The 18797-nt window shown below is 30.5% G+C and overlaps 1 protein-coding gene across 1 annotated transcript in view; it reads left to right on the top strand.

Annotated features, from left to right (window-relative positions):
- Positions 1–18797, top strand: part of LOC115890221 (protein BTG3-like) — a 58529-nt gene that overhangs the window by 549 nt on the left and 39183 nt on the right. Inside the window, exon 2 of the mRNA XM_030910395.1 lies at positions 284–506. Within this exon, the coding sequence (XP_030766255.1) occupies positions 385–506 (122 nt within the window). The 5' untranslated portion in view covers positions 284–384. The remainder of the gene's footprint in view (positions 1–283; positions 507–18797) is intronic.

Genomic DNA, 18797 nt, shown 5'->3' on the forward strand with positions numbered 1-18797 from the left:
AAAAGAGCCTCTTGTTTACCTTAATAATTGGCACGTGTAATTACTTCTTTTGTACTGTTTTTCAATTGAAAATTAACCGCCCCAGTGCTTTGAACGATCATTTCTTGGAAAGTCTCGTTACTTATTAATATCTTTTTTTGTTTTCGAGCAAGAGAAAACGTAAGAGACGCTTTCAAAAACGATTACGCCAACATATTTCCCTCAGCTGTCGCGTGTGTGTGAATGGCGTGAAAGTACGGTTATTAGGGAGACATTTTCGTTACAATTTGTGTCTTTTTTTCAGGATAATTTCGCTTTTTCTCGAGTTCGAATTGTTTACGACGCGAGCCTGCCATTTTCGAATCGTTTTTTTGGATACCGATGTAAAAAAGGACATTGGAAAATATGAGGGAAGAAGTATGCGCAGCGGTCAAGTTTTTCGCTTGTTTTTTGGAAAAAAGTGAAAAGGTACCACGGGAGCAGCTCTGTAACTTTGAGAAACACCTCACGGATCTTCTCATAGAAAGGTAATTTAGTCTTTTAAGCCTAGAATTGAGAAACACCCCTAAAAAAACGAAAAAATCCAAAATTTTTCACCATCCTTCAGATAGGGAATTGAAAAACCTTCAAACAACAGTATTTAGCTAAAAAATATACAGGAGCAATACGTTTTCTAATAATTTCTTGATATTTTAACGGTTATTTTGTACAGTTGTTGTTTCTTGGTCTACTAAATCCAGTAGGAATTAAATAAAAACTGGTTACTATTAAAAAATCACGTTTTTGATAAACGTAAATAAATTAAAATGTACATAATTTAATATTTACCAGAAAGACGTGTTTTATTTCAACATTTTTCACATTGCCAAATATAAATTACTCAAGGTAAACTAATAATAAAAATATAATCAAGTATTCATATCATAACACGTATATTTGGTTTGTATTTTAATATATTTTTGTACTTATTTTCAACACATGTATGCTAAAGGTTTTATTGGTAAAATTTATAAAAAAACATTTTTTGATCGACAAGAAATATTAATTTTTAGATTTTTTTGTATATAAAATATATCTATAATTGTTCAGAAACACAAAAAAAAATATATTTTTTGGTTCTGGAGAGTGGTTTAAAAAATATGGCAATATAAGTAATTATACAACTTTAAGATATCCTTATTTTGACTGGAATTTTACTAGTTTTGTTAAAAAGGTTGTTTTCCATCTAGTTTAGGATGGTTTTTTGATAAAAATTACAGAGTGGCTTTTGTAAAATTGTAATTTTAGAAAATTAATGAATTTAAAGGCGTCAGAGATTCATAGTTTTTTGGAAATTTTGTATTTTTTTAATAGTGATTGACGTTAAAAAAAAATAGTAAAAGATAAAATCTATTTTCCCCAAAATAATGTGTTTTAGTATTTTTAAGACCAAGTTGTCTGATTATTTTTACTAGGGTTTTTTGATTTTTATTTCACAATAACTTAAAAATATCTATTACAAATTTTTTGGGAATAAATTTTATGAAGCAGGATCTGTCATAATATCAAGTTGAATAAATCATATGTAGAAAAAAAAATACATTTTGATGAGGACTTATAGATGATGACATTGTATACCTAACTGGAAAAACCGAGATAAAAAATGGGAATTTTACTTACATCCATATTATTTGCAATAACATTTTTCATATTGTTATAAATAATGAAGAATTTCGATAATTTTTGTTAAACATTTCTAAGGAATTTTGAATCTAAATAGTGGCCTTGGCACTTCACGTGAACATTCTGAACGAAGGGTTTAAAAATAAACCATTTATTTTTACTTACCACAGCAAAGTAGACCTTAATTTAAATATGTTTTTTTTTAGAAAAAGTCATATTTATGATGTTTTTTTAATTATATGTACATATTTTAAATATCTTCATGCTTTAATTATTATGTTTATTATATATTTTAAATAATGCGTTTTTTACTTTGTTTATGAAAATAAGTATAGAGTATATTTTTAGAAAGCTCATAACAAGGCAAATAAGATACAAAAAATAACATACAGTATCCCATTTAAAAAAAAACAACATAAGTTTGGGTCTTATTTCGAGAATGACAGCTCACAGCAAAAAACTAGTTACGCCACTGAATTCTACGTGCAGAACTCTGTGGGAATCAGTTTTCACCTTTTTTCGATAAGTTATAAGTTAACCGAAAAATGCCAAAATTTCAAATTCGCCCTGTATTTCAGGAACTAAGAGGGCTAGGACAAATAATTTGTGTATAGCATTTTTAGTTTTATAAAAAAGTAGCATAGTAATGTGAAAACCGCATCTTTGTATCTCTACTCATAAACCAGAAACACTGTACCTAAAACAAACGAAAATTAGACACCCTGTAGGTATACTTTAAAGAAATTTAATATTAAACTTGAAAATCTCTGAACTTTTTTGTATTTTTCCATGTAGAGATACTTAGTTTGAAGTTCAAAAGACTCGTTTTTTTGTAATAGGTCAACATTGTTATGTAAAATAATATATTAAATCCAATAAAAGTAACAATAAATAGTTTTAATAGAAACGAATAATTATCTCTCAGAGAAATATCTAAACATAGAGGATTCTTAATTAGATTGAAAGATTTGATTTGTTAGGATTTATAATTAAATATAGGGAGGTATACATATATCGATATTTTTTGAAGATCGATATGTACTATCGATAATTTTGAGTTATCGATATTCTTAAACATTCCTTCTTTGAATCATGGAACATATAGAACGTGCTATGAGGTTGTTCACGGAGGTTACCGTTCTTGTAAATCATCTTATCGATTCTAAATTGAAAAGTCGGTTTTGTTCTCGAATTCTAATGGGAACGAACAATTTTTTTAAAAGAAAAATGATTAAAAAATCCTCATAAATGCCTGATGTATGTATGGAGGCTCCCTAATAATTTTTATAAATAATTTAACGACAAACACATTTTTCCTGGCCATTTTTTTGGTGATTTGGTGACAAATTGGACTCAATCTGTGACCTTGCGAGCGAAATAAGACTACTTTTCAGCTGTCTGTTTAAACAAGAAATGAGGAAAGACATAAATGGGAGCACACATACGCAATCGACTGCTTTTATGCAACTTTTATTTATAAACGATAACGATTTTCGGTTTAATAGCGGTTTGAATAGTGACCGTTACCGAATGGACTCGATTCCTTTCGAAAAAAATTACTTTTAAATCGTTTTCGTGGCTTTACGTAATGCTGCACGATTAACCTGTTGAATGTAAGCGGTCTTTCCGTACAAGAAACGGTTTGTGTGAGTCAGTATGGTTCAACGAAAGCGCTGTCACAGTAGGCGAAGAATTTCTGCAATTCATAATTCAATTCCTCTGAGAAAAACACACGATTATTACGATAATGTCTATACCATCAAAGTCATAAAATGTAAAAAAATCTTACGGCCAACTGGCAGTAATTGTCATTAAAAAATAATGAAGAGCACGGGCTTAGAAAATGACGTCTAGGCAGGGTTGGGTAACGACGCGTAGAAAATTAATTTTCTAGCTAAGAGTTAAGCTTTTTTTGATACACTATCTACTATCCATTTGTTAAATAATAAATAACAATTAGAGATATCGTTATTAGTTTAATTCTTGTACTAATTGTTGTGATTGAAGTATTTGAAATAAATATAAACTCAAAAAAGGCTCACAATACACAGAACTAATTCTCTACGTCTGGTCATGTAAAAAATGTAGAAAATTAGTTGGTATAGAAAATTAATTTTCTACGTGTAGAAAATATAAAATTTTCTACCTACCCAACCCTGCGTCAAGACCTCGACAAAATATCGATTATCATGCCTTAGCCGTCTTTGACGCCTTTTTTTTTCAATCGTATGGTATATTCTGTTATAAAATTTGTTTTGAAAGTTTAATAATAAATTTTCCATGTCGTGATCTAGATTTAATCCATACCATCAACCATAAAAACAAAAGATCGTTACAATTCGGACAATACCAAATTAAAGAGAGAGAAAACAACAACAAGAACGCATATTAAAAAAGGAAAACAATAAACAATTGAATTTTTCGTGGCGAATTAGATTTTACGGTTTTTTTCCTGATGATGACACACTTCCAGTCGTTTCTAAAAAAAAAGAAACGCTGGTCAGGGATCGACTGACAGTGATGATGACGGTGAAATTGTGCAATTAATTTATTTAATGTTCGCGTTTGGTTTTTCTTTTAACGACACGTTTAATATTTATCGCGACTGAATAATAAGTAGTTTTGTAATCGATAACTTTTTTCATTTTTATTAAAAATTAAAAACTTTTTTTTATTATCGTATAAGGGGCACGTATAGCCGCCCATACTAAAATATGTTAAAAAGTTGGTAGGCAAAGTAAAGGAATTTTTCCAATTTTTTTTATCTCAAAAACTGCGACTTTGACTGATTTTGATGTTATTACAAATTTTGTTGCAAATATTATTCCTAATCTTAAATTGAAAACTGCGTTTCGCTAGCTACTGTAATTTTGGAGTTACGATTTTTTAAAATTTTTAACCTCTTCCCATACCCCCTTACCAACCCCCCACCACCACCAAAAACTAATGGTCAGATTCTCGGGTGCCACAGTATTTTTGTGCCAAATTTGGTTAAAACCGGTTTAGCGGTTTTTGAGTTATCGTCTTACAGACGGACAGACAGACAGACACCATGAAAATATTTTGTATTTAGGTCATTTATGACCCAAATAATTCATTTTTAGTGAAATTAAAAAAAACTTTTTTTTGCCGATCTTAATAGCCTACCATACCTATTGGTATGGTCGGTTAATAAACTACTTTCGTATAGTAGTATGTAGATCTATTAGAAAATAGATATATAGAAAATATAAAATTTTCTACCTACCCAACCCTGTCAATGACCATTCTAATCATTGTTGCCATTGGCATACTATACAGGGTGGTCCGAACTGTATTCCGGAAACTTCGGCAGCATATTCTGCACATAAAAATAAGTAAAAAAGTTCGTATAAATGTATATCCTAAAATGCTTAGTTTCGGAAATACAGGGTGTAGAAATTTCATCTTTATTTCGATTTTTCTAAATAATTTTTGAAGTAAAGTCAATATTTGAATGAAAATTGGTGTCTGAGAGTTTTTTGACATGAGAAATTTGATTTTGATGTCAATATGGCTACTACTAGTAGGGGGCGCCACCTACATATTTTTTAACCGGTTTGAAGAGTAATAACTTTTTGTCCGTACCTGTATTTAACTACTGAGTAAAAAAATATGCATTTACGACGTTTTTTACGTAAAAAAGGTCTCTTGGTAAAAATCGCTCCGAGTAATGGTTTTCGAGATATTTGGAATCGAAATTATCAATACCTGTCATCGTTGACATTAATTAAACGTGTTGACTAAATAGTTATCAGACTGAAATCATAAATTTGAAATATTTTTGTGCCAAAAGTTCAACAGTAACTGTTTTATCATCATTTTTTGCAGAAAAATTTATGATTAATTTAAAAAAAATAAAAATTTCTCAAATTTATTATTTCAGTGAAATAACTATCTATTCAACGTGTTTATAGTCTGTCCAACGAGAAGATCCTTGACAGTGATATATGTGTCTGTCATTTTAATTTCAAAGTAGTTTATTTTATTTTACAAAGAAATAAGTTGGTACAACTGGAACGCATAGCAGGATATATTTAAAATTTGATTGACAAGATGACAAGTGATTACTTCAAAATATTGTGAAAGAAACTGTATAAAACTGAAAAAATGTAATCGAGTTATTTTATTTAATAAAAACGGTATGTGTTAATACAAAACAAACAGGAACAAGACCACTACATACCAAAAAATATAAAAAGGAACTATTATTTACTTTCAAGCTTTATGAAACTACCCGCATTTATGATTATATTTATCAATATAACTTATGTAAAATAACCTGCGTTTTGTAAGATGATGCATTTTGATTCGTGTTATTACGTGTGTTTTGTTTTTGAAGTCAAGTGGAGGAAAAAATCGAGTGAAAATTAACTGTAGAACCCAGAACACAGTTTATGGTTAATACTCGCTGCCCAGGCAGAAAGTCTTATACAGATACACCAATAAAGTTACTATCAATAAAGTTCGTATACTCGTCGTAGATTATGGTCTGAAGGACCATAATAAACACATTTACCTATCGTGTGATGTCGATATCGACATCACACGATCAGTTTTTAATATGATTTTAGTTTGATCCTTCTATAATATCAAAGATGTACTTATCTACGAAAAAATGGTATTAAAGTTAATTAATCAACCTCATTGGTGTATAAGATTTGGGCAGCGTTAGTAACCATAAAATGTGCTCTGGGTCTTTAGTTAATTTTTTATTTATTCCTCCACTTGATTACAAAATTGTATTTGTACATAAGTTATATTGAATCAAATATAATCATAAATGCGGGAAGTTTAACAAAAGTTGACACAAAATTATTCTTTTTATATAATTTGGCAAGACTTTGACAAGCGTCAAAAATAACAAAAATCTAAAGGCGAGTTCATACGCATCGGCGTCCGTTTGTCGTTCATCGTTCCGTCAAACCAATAAAATTGAAATACGATCTGTCATTTTTTAAATAAACCAATAAAACTGGTTAAAAAAACAAGACACGACGCATGACGGATTTATATTTAAACCTATCCATAGATAACTTAAAAATTATTAGAAACTTTTTGTAGTAAAATAAATAGATTGGTATGGGACGTCATCTGCTTTTCTTCTGTCATCGTCTGTCGAAATCTTACCTGAGAAAAAAAACAGAGTATATTTTTCCTCAATAATGTCATGTATTGACTATTTCCATTCTAAATATCTTAAGAACCGTTGCTCGTAGCGATTTTTACAAAGAGATATTTTTTACGTAAAAAGTAACAGAGATGTATATTTTTTCGCTCGGTAGTTTAATACAGGTACGGCCAAAAAGTTATTACGCTTCAAAACAGTTAAAACACATGTAGGTGGCGCCCTCTACTAGTAGGGGTCATATTGACATCAAAATCAAATTTCTCTTGTCAGAAAATTCCCAGACCCCAATTTTCATCCAAATATTGACGTTACTTCAAAAATTATTTAGAAAAAATTGAAATAAAAACGAAACTTCCACACCCTGTATTTTCGAAACTAAGTATTTTAGGACATACATTTACATGAACTTTTTTACTTATTTTTATCTGCAGAATATGCTGCCGAAGTTTGCGGAATACAATTCGGACCAAACCCTGTATATCTACCAATAAGTACTACCAGACGAAAAGTAACAGGTTATCGTTAGACGGTACTTAAAATGTTTTATTAAAAGTAACAAAGTCTGTATTTATCGAAGAAATATTGTAGTTCCTCTTCTGTTCGGATAAAATTATACACTTGACTTGGCGCTTTATCGTCAGAAAGGTTAAAAAACTGCTTTTCCGCTAGCCTTCTGCAAGCAGTCTGGCCGATTATAAATATCGACAAGGACTGAAAAAAAACGCTCTTTAAGGACTTTTCATTGAGAATCTGCACCGGGACGACCTAATTTTCCGACAATAACATTAATACACCGTCCGGCGATGACAAGCAACAACGACAATCGTAAAAAACGGTTTTGGATTCGTCGAGATCGAGCTGAATAATTGGGGTCTGGTACGTTTTGTTATCCAAGGTTCACGCGTTTGGAAGGAGAAAGAAACAATATGTGCTAGCAAAGTGCTAGTTCTCTGATACATATTGCGAGAATTACCACCACACTTGTTTGCTATTTTCGTATAAAATCAAGCATAGGTATTTCACTATTTCGGAGATCTACAAATTGATAGAAATAAAAGCTACAATGTGATGCCTAGAACCATTTTAGTCGCAAAATACAGCAGTGTTTTCTACAGGGTTGTTCACCACATACGACACGGAGTATTGTAGCTAAACAATTAGATTTTTACAGATTGTAAGTTTTGGGTTCGTTGAAGGCCTATTAGAGCTACAATTTAAAAATATGTTTACAAGATACAGAGTGTCCCAAATAAGTAAAAAATATTATAGTTGTATTTTTTTAAATGGAACACCCTGTATATTACTCTATTTTTGGATTCTACGATTGAAATAAAGGTAAATTTGATTAAGGTTTATCACAGTTAAACCTTACCGTTTTTGAAATATTTTCAATTTTATGAAATTGCAGTAAAAATTTTAAGGCTTTATTTCTCCCAGGGTATTAAAGTTTTTAATACTAAATATTTACTGAAGATTATTTATTGATCAGATATTGTGTTGCAATAATAAAAATTTTACTACCGTATACAGAGTGTCCAAAAATTTATATTAAATAATTACTAGCTTTAAACGGCAATAACTTGTTTAATTTAAATGGAACACCCTATATATTTTACGTGAATCAGATGCACAATGTAATTGTCTGTCAAATTGTATTAGACCATTTTCTACCCATCTTTTTAAGTTTGCGTAGAAAATGCATTTTCTTATAATTTAGACTTTATTTATCACTATACCCATGGAATATTGACATTTCAGATTTTTTTATAGTACCATAATATGTACAAAATGTACAGGTGGTAAATATTGCATGCCCATTGGCATACAAAAAAACTATTTAAATCTTTGTCAAAGAGTATACCAATTAAATATACCACCATTATTTCCAACCAAAAACACCAAAAATTAGTTAATTACATACTTTTAAATTGTTGTAATTAATAAATTATTCTAAATAAATGTGGATTTGGCTCAGAAATCAATATAATAATAAGTTATGAAAATGAATGTCTCTGTTTTTATAAATAAGCATTCGTCAATAAATGAAATAAAATTTATAAGGTGTTACTTTTTACCACACTGTCTAATACACACACAAAATTCAGTTTTTTAGTATTTGGAGCAATTATTACTACAACGTAAACAGTCAATTAATGTAGTTTGAATACTGGGATCATATTAATTGGTCCTCTTTAACAAAAACTATATAAACAGTTTTTTTTAATTTTTTAATTAAATAAGCGAACTATATCGACAATATTAGTATCTGTATCCTTGTTACATCTTTAAAAATAAGCTAAAATGTCAATATTCCATGGGTATAGTGATAAATGAGGTATAAATTATAAGAAAATGCATTTTCTGTGAAAACTTAAAGAGATGGGTAAAAAATGGTACAATACAATTTGATAGACAATTACATTGTGCATCTGATTCACGTAAAATATATAGGGTGTTCCATTTAAATTAAACAAGTTATTGCCGTTTAAAGCTAGTAATTATTTAATATAAATTTTTGGACACTCTGTATACGGTAGTAAAATTTTTATTATTGCAACACAATATCTGATCAATAAATAAGCTTCAGTAAATATTTAGTATTAAAAACTTTAATACCCTGGGAGAAATAAAGCTTTAAAATTTTTACTGCAATTTCATAAAATTGAAAATATTTCAAAAACGGTAAGGTTTAAGTGTGATAAACCATAATCAAATTTACCTTTATTTCAATCGTAGAATCCAAAAATAGAATAATATACAGGGTGTTCCATTTAAAATACAACTATAATATTTTTTACTTATTTGTGACACTCTGTATCTTGTAAAAATATTTTTAAGTTGTAGCTCTTATAGTCCTTCAACGAACCCAAAACTTACAAATTCTAAAAATCTAATCGTTTAGCTACAATACTTCGTGTCATATGTGGTGAACAACCCTGTATAATTGTGTGGTTTATTACAATTAATTGTTTCCCTGTAATGAGTCGTAGTGATGTTAATATTTCAGAAATTTTTGATTGTTGAAGGAAATTTCCGAAATTTTCGAAATTTTCGGAAATTTATGAATTTTAGGAAATTTTACAATTTCACATATTTTTTGTTGATACAATAAAGGAATAAATTATATAGACATTTGATACCAACATGTAAGTGAAAAAAAAACAACAAACATAATATTAGTTGTTATATTTCTAATAAACAATACCTACATAACTCATAAAAGTCATAAACATAACACATAACAAAAATCATTTGGTAACATGTGTACTTTGTACATAAACCAATGAACTATGACTGAACTTAAAAAAAAACAAAAAAGCACGACATATAAATTTAAAAAACGTAAAACAAAAATAACTGAATTATTCTATTCCGGAATACTTTCAGGCGCCGAGCTGGTCCCATCTTCATAGGGTATTATAGTAGTAGTAGTACTGTCTTCGTCAGTTTCTATTTCCAAACAGATATATTTGATGTATCATCTGGTTCTGATTCTGAAGGATGGACCTCTACCTCTACGGGTTCTAGTGGTTCTGGAGGAGTTTCATGTTGTTGAATATCATGCTCCATATCCATTTTTTGTTTTTGTAGTAATAATTTATTGTTATGAGCTACGAACATTATTTTGCCGGCTCTTTGTGATGTTAAGCGATTCCTTTTTTTAGTATGGATAAAACTGTAAGTACTGAAACTTCTCTCAGTGGCTGCAGATGACGTTGGTAAAGACAGCAGGGTAACAATTAAATATTTCAACTGAGTATTTTTACACATTGCTTGCCGCCAACTTAGACAGTCTACATTTTTAACTGACATCCAAACGTAGTCGAGAACCCATAAACCCGATTTGGCGCAATAATTTGTTACATCTGTAAAAATGGCTTCTTTATTATTGACAAACTGAGGATGTTTGTTGGTGGTATTGTTGATAAATTCCATAGCGGCTATGTGTTCTTCATTGTTAAGTTGCTCTCCCAGGAAACAGAGGGGTCCAAGAGATTCGCGGCAAAATGCATTGGTTGAAGAGCCATACGTTTTCTATTTTGTAAGGCGGAGAAGCATTCTTTTTCTTCTGATTTAAGAATAGGCATACTTGATACACTTCCGTTAAATTTTTAATCAATGTCTTGAATTTTGAAAAGAAATTTCCTGCAAAATTCGGATTTTTGCGAATATTCGCGATTTTGGGACCGAATATTTCGGAAATTTCTGCAATTTCCTGCAAAATTCGAATGGAAATATTCGCTACCAACATCACTAAATGAGTGTAATGAGTTTGAACTGATCGTTATTTCTACGCCTACTATGACGTCGTTTTTAACACCTCAGTCAAATAACATAAATAGACAGAACCTTACTGGACATAACAAAGGTACCAAAGATTACAAACCAGACATAAACAGAAAAATGCTAGGTACTACTATTTTGTTACGTGTATAAAACTCTTTTTTACGCGTAAAAAAATATTTTTAGCCGACCATACCAATAGGTATGGTAGGCTATTATTAAGATCGGCAAAAAAAAGATTTTTTAATTTCACTCAAAATGAATTATTTGGGTCATACATGACCTAAATACAAAATATTTTCATGATGTCTGTCGTCTGTCTGTCCGTCTGTAACACGATAACTCAAAAACCGCTGAACCGATTTTAACCAAATTTGGCAGAAAAATACTGTGACGCCCGAGAATATGGCCATTAGTTTTTGGTGGTGGTGGGGGGTTGGTAAGGGGGTATGGGAGGGGGTTAAAAATTAAAAAAAATCGTAACTCCAAAAGTACAGTAGCTAGCGAAACGCGGTTTTCAATTTAAGATTAGGAATAATATTTGCAACAAAATTTATAATAACATCAAAATCAGTCAAAGTCGTAGTTTTTGAAATATTCCGTGTTTCCTTAGTTCGTTTTTGAGAAAATCCGTGTGGAGAACTCCAAACTCCCATCGGACGCGACCCCAGGTGGCGGATAGGGGAAATAACCGCGGACTAAAATTGGAAAAAATCCTTTACTTTGAAACTAAAAGAACTGCCTACCAACTTTTTATTAACATATTTTAGTACGGGCTGCTATATCTACGTGCCTCCCGGCGGCAATTTTTTTATTTATATTATATTTTACTATAGAATTTTAAATTTCATTGTATCACTTGTATTGCCTGTGTATACTAATAATTTACATTAGAATCACTCGACACGTGATTGGTACATACCGTTTTAAAGTACTTTACCGTGTTTGTTTTCAACATGTGCAAAATAATACTGTTATGACATTATCGGGTACGTTTGAAAATTAGCATAGTACTGCAAAATGTTCATTTAAAATAGCCACAAAGAGCATGATATGCAATGGTTTAAACATAGCTCCATATTTTAATTAAACCAAAAAATATTTCAATAATCTGGCCATCCAGGTTATTTTAAATTGAAATTGCGAAATGCGAAAAATGTTGACCAGCCGCGATTTAACGAAATTCACTGCTATCGGAAATTCAATTTTTCAAAATCGGCCAGATTTGCAATTTAAATCCGTATCGACCCAATTTAAAATTCGATGTGGCCCGTTTATCGACGAGCGACATTTTAAAATGCGTTAGCTGCCACGGTGTCATAAATAGATGAATCGATTCGGTTTACGTCATTACTGAAAGCCAACGATATATATATTTTTTCGGCCTCAAAAAGCTGTTAAGTAACAAGGAAACGCCACCGAATGAATAAATATATCAGCTACTTTCCATTTGGCTAGGTGTTGATTATAGAATGTATGTAACTTGCCTGTGAAACAGAAAACATTAATAAAGAATCATTTTTTTTGGGGTTCCGTACTTCAAAATGAAAAACCGGAACCCTTATAGGATCACTTTGTCCGTCTGTCTGTCTGTCTGTCAAGAAGCGTACAAGATTACAAGATAGCTTAATAGCCGTTGCAAAAAACTCATCGCAATCTTATTAGCATACTAGCGTGTACCCGCGACTTCGTTCGCGTCGAATTAATCATTTGTAATAACATGGATAATATTGGTTAACACTTGTAATAACATGGATAACAAAATGGATAACATTTATGTCACCATGAGAAAAAGCAATATGGCGATATTATTATATAACTTGGTAGTTTCATCTCGTTGAAATTTAACTTTCGAAAAATCCGTTTGCCAAAAATAAGCTTTTTACGTCAAGCAGTTAATCAATTACCCAACTTTTTGGAACACCCTGTATGATATTTTAAAAAATTTCAAAATATGTAAAAAAACAAATTATGCGTGTCCAAGCGTTTTCCCGAAAGACTAACCGTTTTTTAAATAACATATTGTAATATTTGAGGGGCGTTTTCACCCTCTTGGAATTTGAGATTCGAGAAACCCCTCCTTATCGAACCTCTACACCCCACAGTCAATCCGTTTGCCAAAAATCAGCTTTAAACGTCAAGCATTTTAAGCAGCATCGTGATTACTCAATGGTCATATTTATGAAACACCCTGTATAAATCTTTAAAAATTTTTAAAATATGTAAAACAACAAAATAAAATATACGTGTTTAAAAGTTTTTCCGAAAAACTCACTGGTTTTTAAATAAAAAAAGTATTCTAATACTTGAAGGGTGGTTTCACCCCCTTAGAATTCGAGTTTCGAAAAATCCATTCTTATCGAACCTCTACACCCTAAAGTCAATCCGTTTTCCAAAAATCAGCTTTTTACGTCAAGCGCTTTAAGCAGGATCGTGATTAATCAATGACCAGATTTTTCGAAACATCCTGTAGGTATACATTTTTAAAAAATCTTAAAATATGTAAAAAAAACAAAATAAAATATACGTGTTTAAGCGTTTTTTCGGAAACTTGACCGTTTTTTAAATAAAAAAATATTGTAATATTTGAGGGGTGGTTTCGCCCCCTTGGAACTGGAATTTCGAAAAATCCCTTCTTATCGAACCTCGACACCCTAGAGTCAACCTGTAGATTTCTCTATGGATAGTTAAAGAATAGCTCTGAGTATCCTCATAGCAAAATAAGTACTTTACAGAAAATATATAGGAACGGCTGTAAAATATATGGTAGTGAAAGTTGCTAAATTCGTCTGTGGTAGTACCTTTTCCAATGGCGGCACTAAAGAAAGCTGTCTGAATTTATTATCAAAGAATATGTAGCCGCGAAATAGCTTATCGGGTTGTTGATAAGAAGAGAACCTTAAAAAATGGTGTTAGTAGAGCAAAGTAAACCATATTCTCGACTCGTGGTGAATCGATTTTATTTGTATTTTAAGAGGTTCGAGATTTGCTTTAAAATGCTTTTCTGAGGGGTAAAAGAAATTTTTAGCCAATAATATTGTTATGTCATTAGAGAGTTGAAACTCGAGCAAGAATTTCTTGTTAATATACCAACTTATATTGTTTAATATTCTTAAAGAACGAAAGCTGTAAATGCCAAACAGGTATATCGGTAAAAATATCGGTCAATTTCTACTTGTAATAATAATAACGTTAATAATCAAGTCGCCCACGCCATTATTGTTAATTGTTAGTTTTGAAACCTGATATTTCGTTTATATAAAAGGTTAAAAGACTCGACGATTCATTGGGTTGGGCCGATATCTATTCATCAAACACCTATAGCATGGTTATAAGATACATAAATAAAATATTATATTAAAGATTGTTCTCCCCAAATTTTTATTATTGGTTTTAATAGTTTTGGTATTTTTGGCGGGTAATGTTTTTAATTGTAAATGGTAAAATATGTAAATATAATTAGCTATTAATTATTAGAAGAAAAAAAAACGTGTGTGTCTATGTAAGACATTGCGATGACGCAATAATTGTTGGTATTAGAACAGTTCAGTTGTTGCTTAACTACGTCTATGATTATTATTATTATTTAAGGTTCTCTCTCTCTCTCTTATCTGTGATTTTGAGGGGAGTGGGGTTTACAGAGGGGAGCCTATGTTTTTCTTACAGGACTAGACCTCGTTACGAACTTAAACGAGTTTAATACGATTGAACATATTTTCTGTCAATTTATATACCTACTAGCGTATACCAGCGACTTCGTTTGCGTCGAATTAATCATTTGTAATGGTGATGATAAAGCAAAGCAAGAAAAAAAATCGAGAAACCCCTCCTTATCGAACCTCTACACCCCACAGTCAATCCGTTTGCCAAAAATCAGCTTTAAACGTCGAGCAGTTTAAGCAGAATCGTGATTACTCAATGGTCATATTTTATGAAACACCCTGTACAAATTTATAAAAAAATCTTAAAATATGTAAAACAACAAAATAAAATATACGTGTTTAAGAGTTTTTCCGAAAAGCTCACCGGTTTTTAAATAAAAAATATTTTAATATTTGAAGGATAGTTTCACCCCCTTAGAATTCGAGTTTCGAAAAATCCATTCTTATCGAACCTCTACACCCTAGAATCAACCTGTATGCCAAAATTGAGCTTCTTACGTTGAGTGGTTTGAACAGGATCGTGATTAATCAGTATGTCAGTCACTTAAGGATTTTATATATCAGTATAGATTTAGCAAGGAATTCTACTCAATATGTATTTAGTATGAATAAAGGTGGTTCCTTATTGACATGGTAATATTTAAGAGGTTGATTGTTGAATTTGTTCTAAGAAAAAAAATCATATGAATGTAAAAATGAAAATTAAAAAGAAAATATTTCATAATAACTATGATGTCATTATAGATATATTTATGAAACTTGATACAGGTGTTCTATGCATCAAAATGTCTTTTTTGGTGTACAAACAATTTATTTATTTCAGCCAGTGGCGGCCCCATGGGTTTTACATTCAATATTTTTGAGGAAAAAATTGTATGCCACTGACTTCCCTTCAAACTCTGATAGGGTAACTTTTGTGGAAATCGTTAGTCTGTGGGATATGTCACTCTCTCTATATCTGTATCAGCTGGATAGAAATTAAGAGTTACAACAAAATGTTAAGTTACCTACAACAAAAACATAAAAAAAATAATTTTTATTAGACGTGTATCAAATTTCTTAAAAAAATCTATTATCAGAGTTCTTAAAAAGATTTTTTTTTGAAAATGTTAGCACCCTGTATCTGAAAAGTTAAGACGTTTAAGACATGAAGTTTTTTTTGAAGCCTTATTATAAAAATAAGATTTAAAAAATGTCTCGAAATCATAAGAGAATTCTACGGGTGTATCTAATCGTTAGAAATACGTTTTTGCCTGTATATCCTGTCTCAAACAGCTGATAGACTTTTAAATCCCCCACATGGCGTCAGACATAGGGGCCCTAGCTGGCTTGTTTTGAAACTCAACAGCCTGTGACCTTGACGGGCTTTGTGTAAGGGCAGTGATACGCTGCGCTGGGGAGAATAGAGCATCAAATAGTATAGAGGAGCCATGCTTTTCGATCTTAAGAAGTCACTTCTTGTTATTGTTATTATTTTTATATCTAATATTTTTAGATATACAGGGTTGTTCACCACATACGACACGGAGTATTGTAGCTAAACGATTAGATTTTTACAAATTGTAAGTTTTGGGTTCGTTGAAGGACTATTAGAGCTACAATTTAAAAATATTTTTACAAGATACAGAGTGTCCCTAATAAATAAAAAATATCAAAGTTGTATTTTTATAAACGGAACACCCTGTATATTATTGCATTTTTAGTTTCTACGATTAAAATAAAGGTAAATTTGATTAAGGTTTATTACACTTAAAACTTACCGTTTTTGAAATATTTTCAATTTTGCGAAATTGCAGTATAAATTTTCAGGCTTCATTTCTCCGAGGATATCAAACTTTTTAATACTAAATATTTACTGAAGCTTATTTATTGATCAGTTATTGTGTTGCAATAATAAAAATTATACTACCTTATACAGAATGTCTAAAAATTTATTTTAAATAATTGCTAGCTTTAAATGGCAATAACTTATTTACTTTAAATAGAACACCCTGTATATTTTATAAGAATCAGTTGCACAAATTAATTGTCTATCAAATTATATTATACCACTTCTTACCTATTCCTTCAAGTTTTCGTAGAAAATGCATTTTCTTATAATTTAGACCTCATTTATCAATATACCCATGGAATATTGACATTTTAGATTGTTTTTAAAACAACAAATGTACAAAATGTACAGGCTAGTAATATTATCGTTTTTAGTAAAACGATAATATTACTAACCCATTATGCAAAAAGAAAACTATTTAAATCTTTATAAAAGAGTATACCATTAATTAAATATACCACAGTATTTCCGCCCAAATACTAATTAACTACATACTTAATTGTGTTCGTTAATAAATTATTCTAAATAAATGTGGATTTGAATCAGAAATCAATATAATAATAAGTTATGAAAATGAACGTCTCTGTTGTTATAAATAGGCATTTGTCGAAAAATTAAATATCATTTTTAAGGTGTTACTTTTTACCACACTGTCTAATACACATACATAATTCAGCTTTTTAGTATTTGGAGCAATTATTATTAATCAACGCAAACAGTCAATTAATGTAGTTTGAATACTGGAATCATATTAATTGGTCCTTTTTAACAAATATTTAAACAGTTTTTTTATTTTTTAATGAAATTAACGAACTATATCGACAATATTAGTATATGTACTCTTTAAAAATTTGGTATATCTTTAAAAATAATCTAAAATGTCAGTATTCCATGGGTATATTGATAAATGAGTTCTAAATTACAAGAAAATGCATTTTCTACGGAAACTTGAAGAGATAGGTGAAAAATGGTATAATACAATTTGATAGACAATTAAATTGTGCATCTGATTCTCATAAAATATACAGGGTGTTCTATTTAAATTAAACAAGTTATTGCCATTTAAAGCTAGTAATTATTTAAAATAAATTTTTAGACACTCTGTATAAGGTAGTGAAGTTTTTATTATTGCAACACAATAAATAAACTTCAGTAAATATTTAGTATTAAAAACTTTGATACCCTCGGAGAAATGAAGCCTTAAAATTTATACTGCGATTTCACAAAATTGAAAATATTTCAGAAACGGTAAAGTTTAAGTGTAATAAACCTTAATCAAATTTACCTTTATTTTAATCGTAGAAACTAAAAATGTAATAATATATAGGGTGTTCAATTTAAAAAAATACAACTTTGATATTTTTTATTTATTTGGGACACTCTGTATCTTGTAAAAATATTTTTAAATTGTAGCTCTAATAGTCCTTCAACGAACCCAAAACTTACAATTTGTAAAAATCTAGTCGTTTAGCTACAATACTCCGTGTCGTATTTGGTGAACAACCTGATCCTGATGCGTGTCAAATACTCGTCAGCGAGTAATGGCAGTAAGTAAGTAAGGAAGTAAGACTTCTTGGAAAGGATAGGACTGGAAAGGAAGGTTATTAGAAATGTATTTTTGACTGAATTTTTGTTGGACTCATTCAGTCTCTATTTGTTTTCATAGTCTAGGGTTTATGAAGGGTGAATTGGACTAATTTTGGTTTGAAACAGTAACGGAAATACCACTATAGAGTTTGCCTCCATAATATGTTCGTGTTTGATTGAATTTAACTACATTAGAGTTATTTTAAACCTTATACAGGGTGTCCCGGAAAAAAGTGCAATTATTTTAAGGGGTGGTAGATCTGGTCAAAAGAAACACTTTTTCTTTTTACCATTTTTCAAATAACCAAGTTATTTTACTTTGAAAATTTAAACAAAGTGTTCTGCTGTTTAGTCCCAGTGAATATTGAACAGCTCTCTTCTGGAGCTTGAAAATGCGGTCAAATTGAGTCGCACAACACGTACCCCAGAGTGGAACATATCTGAGGTGCGATTCAAAAAGTGCATAATAAATAGTTCTAGCCAAGTTAAGCTCCTTAGAAACAGATCTTAATGCAAAACAGGCAGAGCTCAATTTTTTCGACAAAACGTCGATATGCATGTCCTATTTTAGAGAATTGTCTACAACAAGCCTCAAGAATTTTACAGATTTTACAACGTCAATGGTGGTGTTGTTAAGTACAAA

Source organism: Sitophilus oryzae, unplaced genomic scaffold, assembly GCF_002938485.1.
Source record: "Sitophilus oryzae breed Bouriz unplaced genomic scaffold, Soryzae_2.0 scaffold_85_pilon_pilon, whole genome shotgun sequence".
Lineage (NCBI taxonomy): Eukaryota > Metazoa > Arthropoda > Insecta > Coleoptera > Curculionidae > Sitophilus > Sitophilus oryzae.